Below are 7,985 nucleotides of genomic sequence, written 5' to 3' on the forward strand. Positions count from 1 at the left end.
AAATCCTCGTAGCTCTCCAATATCGAGTAAACGTTGAAGATCCTCTGGTGTGGGTCTCCTTAGATACTCATCCCCAAATAAATTTATGATTCCTTCAACAAAATTGACCAAGCATTGCATCGCAGTGGTTTCAGAAAGTCGGAGGTATTCATCAAGCGCATCAGCTGCACAACCATATGCCATCATACGAATTGCTGCTGTACATTTCTGTATTGCAGAGAGACCGAACCTTCCGGTAGCATCTCTTCTTTGTTGAAAGAATAGAATTTCATTAGAGAGTCGATCAGTAATACGCATGAACAGCGCCTTGTTCATTCTATAGCGACGACAAAAAAGAGGAGGAGGGTATGTTGCATCTTCACTAAAATAATCGTTCCACAAGCGATCGTGCCCATCTTCACGATCTCTTTCAATATAGACTCTTTTTTTCCTTGGCTTTCTTGCTTGTTGGCGAGCAGCATGAGCAGAAACAATATGATCGAACGTTTGATCGTACACTTGATCAAATCTCTCATCAAGCATTTTGTCGAAATCATCGAAATTATTACTAGAAGAAGATGCCATTTATTTCTTAAAGATGACTAAGATCAAAATAAAGAAGAAGATATGGATTTGTGAAGTGGTAAAAGAAAAAAATATTGAGCAATGAAGTTGTAGAAGAAGAAGTATTAAACGTTTAGGAGGAGAAGAGATGGAGTTGTGTGAGTTGTGGTAGTAATATATGACGTTCTTATATAGTGTTACAAATCTTGTTGAAAAAAAAGGTGTTACAAATCATTTGTATGGTGTCGCCAGCCTTGGAAAGTCACGAGCAACAACAAAACAAGCATTTAAACAAGTCACGAGCAACAAAAACACAAAATGCATACAAGTCACGAGCAACAAAAATACAAATAAGTGGGTTACTCAAGTCCTTGTTTTCTTGTTTCTTCCTTTCACGAGCTTGTACCATGTCACTTCAAGTCACGAGCATCATTGTTTGTATTTGTCAACCACCTGTTTTTCTTGTCTATTCCTGTCACAAGCAACAAAAATACAAGCCATTTGAGTTTAAATTTTACACAAGAAGCACACAAATGTCCGATTACATAAACATTACATATCATCACATTAAAGCCGATTACATAAACATTACATATCATCACATTAAAGCCGATTACATAAACCATTACAAGAAGAACCGATTACATGAAAAACAAGAACAAACTAATGAGCTCATCATACATCAAGGACAAGAACAAACTTATTAGCTTAACAAATCATTAATTAGCTTGTTCTTTAAAGCAATATCAATATCACTAAGTGGCTCTGTTTTTGCAAGTATCATTTCAAGCATGCTGCGATTACTTATCTTCTCTCTCAAAGCTAAATCTTTTTCTTTTAACTCATAGATTGCCTCTAACTCCGACAGATATTTTCCATCTTCAACAATAGGGAATGTCTCGTTTACATTCTTCTTCGACTTTCCCTTGCAAGATTTAACACCAGGTGGACGAGTCATTGGTTCGGAGTTTGAAGACTGTCCAGAGCCATCCCCAACCTTTCTTCTTTTAGCCGTGCCAGTCCGGTTAGTAGTAGAAGGTGAACACCATTTCTGATCATGTCTTAGCTCTCGCCAAGCGTGCTCCAATGTGAACTTCAAATTGTAATCATTATAATATATATCGTTTGCTAGCTTCATAACATCATTCTCATTTTGGCCACTTGATTTTTCCTTTGTCGCAGCCTCATAGCATCCAACAAACTTGCACACTATATCATTTATCTTTCCCCACCTCTGCTTACAATGACTGACTTCTCTCCTTTGTCGTGCATCCTTCAGATTTTCATTGAAATAATCTGCAATTCGTTTCCAAAAAGATGCACGTTTTTGCTCATTACTGACTATGGGATCCTTGCTCGTGTTTAGCCATGCACTAATGAGAAGAATATCATCTGCTGGTGCCCATTTATTTCTTGATCTACGGTCTTCATGTTGTGCATCTGAACATTGAGTGCTAAACGCCGGAACTTGTGATTCACCAAGTTCAATACTTGGTGAATCAATATCATAAGGATTGGTGTGGGTTTCTCCTTGACTATTTAATAGGTCCATGAAGCCAGGAGGGTGGCTAAATGGATTCATGGTATCGTGTTACAAGGAGAATGAAAGAGATTGTTGAAGGAGGAATGGTTTACTTTGAAGGAGAATGAAAGAGATATGTTTACTTTTAAGGAGGAATGGTTTACTATATAAGGTGAGGTTTAACTTAGTTTGAAAACGTTTTGGGTTGTGTTGTTATTAGCAATCAATGACAATAAAACATGTTGGTGGGTGTTGTTATTAGTAATGCACAATAAGTATGATGTAGACATTTACCTAATCTAACACAACCAAACATTGAACTCATACACACACTAAGCAATTTACAATAAGTCCACACAACTAATATTCAACCATTTATCACAACCACCAAACACAAAGCAATCAATCCAAGACTCAAGTCTTACCTAATCGATATCAAAAAGCAATTCGTAATACTTAAACACAAGTGCGAGAGATGCATCTGTTAAACAATTATACTCACTATAAGTCCACACAACTAATACACACGAAATTCAAGCTTACTTCAATCAATTTTAGACATATAGACAGAGCTGAGTACCTGAGTTGATGGAGTTATTGTTTTAAATGGCGGCTTCATCATTATATTTCAACCACGTGATCTGAATGAGAAGAAAAAACAAATTATAGTAGACCATCTCGCCATGATGTGTATCCAAGATGTATTCAACATACAGTACAATCTAATAAGAGAGATAGATATGATACCTTTCTAATTTAGAGAGCTGTAGTTTTTTAAGAAGATCATCTCGCCATGAATTGAACAAGGTCTCTGCGAATACCCATCATTTTTTCAAACAAGCAGAACAAGAACAATAGGATGACCAAGGATCATAGACCATAATAACTAAAGCAATGAGAAGATGTCGAATGTGAAAATAATCCAACCAACCAAAATAAGCCTTTCACCAGAGCGATTAAAGAGAAGCACACACAAACTAGATCCAATTTGATTATAAATCATCACTAGAACTAAAACTTAGGGCAATTTTGTTATAAGATTCGAGACTAATCAGAAGATAACCTATGGAATGATTCAATTAGCTCTGAATCACATGAATCAAGTTTTGGGATTCCCAACTTAACCTAAAATCCTAAAGCTACATCAATTAAGGTAAGCAGAGGAGGAAGAAGCAAAAAACATTCAATCTGATAAGAACGAAAGGAGAGAGATGATAAAAACGCAGAGAAAGAGAGGAATCTTTTACAGAGATAGAATCATGCATCAGAGTCACGTTGAGATCTGCCGTCGGTGGAGATGATGAGTTAACGGGGTTGAACCGCCGGAGGCCACCCAAAATTGAATCATTCTTCTGCTTGCAATCGATTTTTGAGAGAAATCTCTACATCATCTGGGGATATCAGGGCGACCAGTTCCACCAAGGGGTAGATCGATTCCAGCGAGACTATAATCGGGACTCATCATCTCCCTGGATCGATTTTGCAGTCTCTACTTCGAGAAAGAGAGAGAAGAGGAAGAGAACGATAATCAACAAAAAAAAAACTTTTGTGTTAAAACAACACCCAACAATATTCGAACACGTCGTCGTCTCTTATGGTATCTTTAACCTCTTAGTTAAGAGGCAAATTCTTAACAATATTCTTAGTTTTGATTTAATTTTAAATAGACAAAACCTAAGAATTTGGGGCTAAGAGGTCCCGATAATGATGCTCTAAGTAACCTTCTTTGAGTTCTGTAGTAAAAGAATGATTTTGCAAAAATACTATTAAGATTGCTTTACTTAAATTAGTATTAATTATATGTTTAATTAATTTGAGAGTAACTTAGAGAGTACTCCTTACTAATGATGCTCTTAAGGCGTCAAGGGAGGATAATTCATACAAACGAATTATATGTTTGGCTTAGAATCAGTTAAACAATAATGAGAACATACCACCCAAAAAAATACTTTAAAATATAACCGGTTCAAGTATGGAAAGCGAATATCGCGTTTACGAATTTTTATGTAGTTATTATTATTCCAAACATAATTTACTAGAATTTGATATTTTTATTGCCTATAACGAATAAATTTATTTACAACTCTATTCACAAAATTGAAACCGTAAATCATTGATGTGCTTTTATAAAATTGATCGACAACACAAGTCAACAAAAATGACATGCTTCGTAGAAGATATATGTAATGTAAGTAGATATTGGATAACACAATATTTTGGGGGTTGTTGTGTTACCTCTTCTTGTCACTGCGACAATAACTCCTACAAGTTCAAATATTAAACCAATCGCATATTTCTGAATAAACAAGTGTGCTATATATAAATTTTAGTATGACTTCTTCTTTGCGAATAGTCGTCGGTTAGCCTGTTAAAAAAAAATCATTTTCATGAAAACTATACTTACTATATACCTTCTTCTTCACAAAACACTAGATTTATATTTTTCAAAGACGCGGTATAGTCTTTTTCAAATATTTTGTTTCGATTATAGTGAAAGTTGTCATTTGATTACTACAAAAGTTGTCATTGTCAACGTTGTCATTGATTACTACAAATGTTTACAAGCAATGAATGACCCTATTGATCTACTACATCATTTTCCTATCTACATCATTGTATATATATGCCTAACCCCTGAAACTGCCGACATTGGTAAAAAATTTGCATTCTTCAAACGTAAACAAACTCGGTTTAATATGATATAATTTGATGTAGTGAGAAAAAAATGGCCCTAAGGTCGTTTTGAGCCGAAAGGAGAGAGAACTCAAAATCAGCACACTTAACATATCAAATAACAACAACAGGTGAACCACATCATAGCATTAAAACTTTGTTTAGAGACAAAGCACCCACGGCTTATTATTAGTATCAATGAAGCTTTAAGTAACAAAATTGTATAAAACCAAGTTTAAAGAAAAAAAAGAGGAAAAAAGAGAGAGACAATCTGACACAAACAAAAAAGTATTAAACCCCAAACCAATATGACAGCTCCTGAGAGAAACACATAGCCTTCCAATTCAACAATCTCTGCATCAGATACTCTTCATGTTCCATCTACAGTCCTACACCACCATTACCTGATTCACCAAACAACAGATCAAAGCGGATTACATGGCAAACAAAGGAAGAAAGAAACACAGTATCATTCATATAAACACAACTTACATGGAAGAATGCTTTCGGTGAATGGGAATACAGCCGGATTCCTAAATCCAGTACGAGGGCCCCTTCTCTTCCTCCAGATTTTAGTCTCCACATCATATATACGCCAGTGTGTCTCAGTCACACATATGATATTGTTCTTTAATGAAGTAACAGATAAAACCAGTTCTTCATCCCTGATTGGAGTTTTAATCGTCAGTACAAGGTCCCAACTATATTTATCACCGTCGTCTTTCCAGACCCAAATATCCATCTCGCTTGGATGTAGAACAAGCAATGCTAAAGATCCTTGAAAAATAATCAGATGTGTCGCCTCTGTGATCTTGTCTTCTTCGTTTATAACATCTTTATACTCGGGCAAGTTTATAACCTCGAATCTCCCTTCCAAATCCACTGAGAGGATCTCACCTGGCTCATCTAAAGATACCAGCCAGTATATTTTACCTCCAACAAAAATATGACCAGTTCTGTATGGCCTAAGACCAGAACACATAGGAACGCAAGGCACAGAGCCGATGTTTTTCCAAGAACCATTGTTGGACGAATACACCTCACATTCAAATGCTAAAGCATAAACAACTTGACCTTCTCGAAAATAATATCCCTTTACGGTCACCTTTTCTTTAGGAATTTCCTTTCTAACGCAGAATATACGGAAAATTCTATAGTCACTAATGTCGGAGCCATAAGCCACTCCGACACTTGGTTCAATCCCAAATGAGGGTCTCCCTTGGGGAAGAAGGAGAGTTTCCCTCGTACAAGGGTTGCATATCCATATCTGCAGATGACAAAACTTGTTTTCTACGTCTTCGTCACAAATTGTATTTACACAGCAGATGATTCCGTTAGAGGATGATATCATGTACATGGACTCCTCATGGCTTCTTTGAGATGGATCAATAGTGTTGAGGAGGGAACGTCTAAAACTCCTTGCATCCATCGAATACAACTTCATTGTTGTCTCCATAGTAGGACATACTACGAGTGATGGATTCTTTCTTGATTCAGATAACTGCAGCTCTGCTAGGTACTTGCTAATTGTTTTACAATACCGGATAGATTTGACAGAGACTCTAGACCGCAAGTCAACTGCATCTACGGCACTCATCGGCTTGATCCGCTGAGAACAAGTTTTGACCATTTTCTGTTTGCTCTGTTGCTAGTCCTCTGTAGCAACAAAAAAANAAAAAAAAAAAAAAAAAACGATTAACACATAAAAGAGATTCACAAAGAAATCAGAACCCTTTAAGGGCCAAAAAGACTGGTAAGAAATACCGGGCACCCATCAGAACCAAGTAAAACGGTTTGAAAATGCCTTAAAAGTTAAAACTGAAATAACAGTACATATCAACAGTTCATAGTCACGATTTACTAGGAAATAGTTTACCGGCAGGGTAACTAACTAATACATGCACTGACTTAAAAGTTAAAACTGAACACTCTATGCAAAGAACTTAAAGTGCATTGATGTGATCTGAGCATTCATATTCATATAAACCCACAATTTTGAGCATGAATTTCAAGAAACCTTACTTACATATACCTATACAGGTGACAATATTAGTGAACAGAGAGAAGACAAACAATGCCAACTTTAGCTTCTTGATTGTGCCATTTCCCAAAATGCAGATTTCAGAAAATGCAGATTCTATGTAGCATATGAAACAATCTGAAAGAAATGGAAGCATATGAAACAAACTGTTCTTAGATTAGATTGGCTAATCATAGTCTATTCACACCTGAACAATAACATATGCAAAGGGTCCTGGAAACCAAACCTGTGACAAAAAGACGCAGCTGCTGATTGCAGCGAAAAAAAGTCACAAATGATCCATGAAACTATGCATGACCTGTTTCATCCAGCTTGCCCTTTAAAATGGAGAAAATTCATAAAAAGTGAGTGTTTTTAAGTTTTTTTTTTTTTACATAAATGAAACAACAAATCCAAAGAAAACAAATTTGACCCACATTTATGTTCATCAAATCATAAGAGATAAAAAAAACCCGATTCTATCCTGATTCCCGTTTTTGTGCACCATCAATCACTAAAAGATTGTAACGCTTATCTTGTAACGCTACGAACATGATTCGATTCACCAATTCTCAGGGAAAAAAAAAAAAGATTGTCAGTTACCTCCTCTCATAAGTAATAGAAGAAGAATGAGATAACGGCAAGAGATTCCGATGACAGGCAATTAAAAGTCCCAACAAAATTAGGTAACAATTTCATCACTCACTCTTTTTTTATTTTGTGGCTTTTTAATTTCTTTTTTTGTTGGAAATGGAGAAGAGTATTGAGGAAATGAAGAACCCGTGTTTTGATTTGGGAGAAGAGAGATATCAATCATATACTCCCTCCCTCCTGTAACGCTTGTCATTAGGTTTCGGTTACGATTCTCACAAATTTAACCGGGAAAATGAAACGGAAACAACCCCCTCTCCTCCTTGACTCGTCAGGTTCAATACGGCATGCAAACCAAAAAATGATTACTTCTTTGGTCTAATTCATCAATGTGGAAGCCAAGCAAGCATATTGAAAAGAAGTAAAGAGAATGATAATTTTTTTGGCTTTTTAAAGGGGTCGTCAAATTTGTGAAGAATTTCCACAGATTTCATAGTCAACCAAATTTACTAATCCACAAGTAACATCATCACCCATGGGATGGGGACACCTCAATCCACATCTTAAAAAAGAAAACCCTATCGACCTTAAAAAGTTTCTATTAAAAAAAGGAAAGGATTAGTTTTTTTTTTTTTT

At 35.9% G+C, this 7,985-nt stretch overlaps 2 protein-coding genes across 3 annotated transcripts; both read right to left on the minus strand.

Annotated features, from left to right (window-relative positions):
• Nucleotides 1,247-2,125, minus strand: LOC104767685 (glutathione S-transferase T3-like). Its single transcript, XM_010491674.1, has one exon. The coding sequence runs from the start codon at nt 2,123-2,125 to the stop codon at nt 1,247-1,249; it is 879 nt and encodes a 292-aa protein (XP_010489976.1).
• LOC104765950 (F-box protein At5g07610-like) lies at nt 5,009-7,979 on the minus strand. Of its 2 annotated transcripts, XM_010489745.2 has the most exons (5): nt 7,362-7,979; nt 7,006-7,096; nt 6,765-6,896; nt 5,231-6,394; nt 5,009-5,142 (listed from the first exon to the last, which is right to left on the minus strand). In XM_010489745.2, the coding sequence occupies exons 4-5, from the start codon at nt 6,366-6,368 to the stop codon at nt 5,120-5,122; spliced, it is 1,161 nt and encodes a 386-aa protein (XP_010488047.1). In that variant the 5' UTR covers nt 6,369-6,394; nt 6,765-6,896; nt 7,006-7,096; nt 7,362-7,979; the 3' UTR covers nt 5,009-5,119. The 2 variants fall into 2 exon arrangements, with proteins under 2 accessions (XP_010488047.1, XP_010488048.1); XM_010489746.2 differs by lacking the exon at nt 6,765-6,896.

The sequence above is a fragment of the Camelina sativa genome, chromosome 19, assembly GCF_000633955.1.
Source record: "Camelina sativa cultivar DH55 chromosome 19, Cs, whole genome shotgun sequence".
In the NCBI taxonomy this organism is placed as follows: domain Eukaryota; kingdom Viridiplantae; phylum Streptophyta; class Magnoliopsida; order Brassicales; family Brassicaceae; genus Camelina; species Camelina sativa.

What these genes read in the sequence shown, in the direction of transcription:
- LOC104765950 (XM_010489746.2), bottom strand. Translation starts at nt 6,368, where the DNA reads ATGGTCAAAACTTGTTCTCAGCGGATCAAGCCGATGAGTGCCGTAGAT. An exon ending in CACCGAAAGCATTCTTCCAT is followed by an intron (nt 5,143 to 5,230) that starts GTAAGTTGTGTT and finishes TTGGTGAATCAG; the next exon opens with GTAATGGTGGTGTAGGACTG.
- LOC104767685 (XM_010491674.1), bottom strand. Translation starts at nt 2,125, where the DNA reads ATGAATCCATTTAGCCACCCTCCTGGCTTCATGGACCTATTAAATAGT.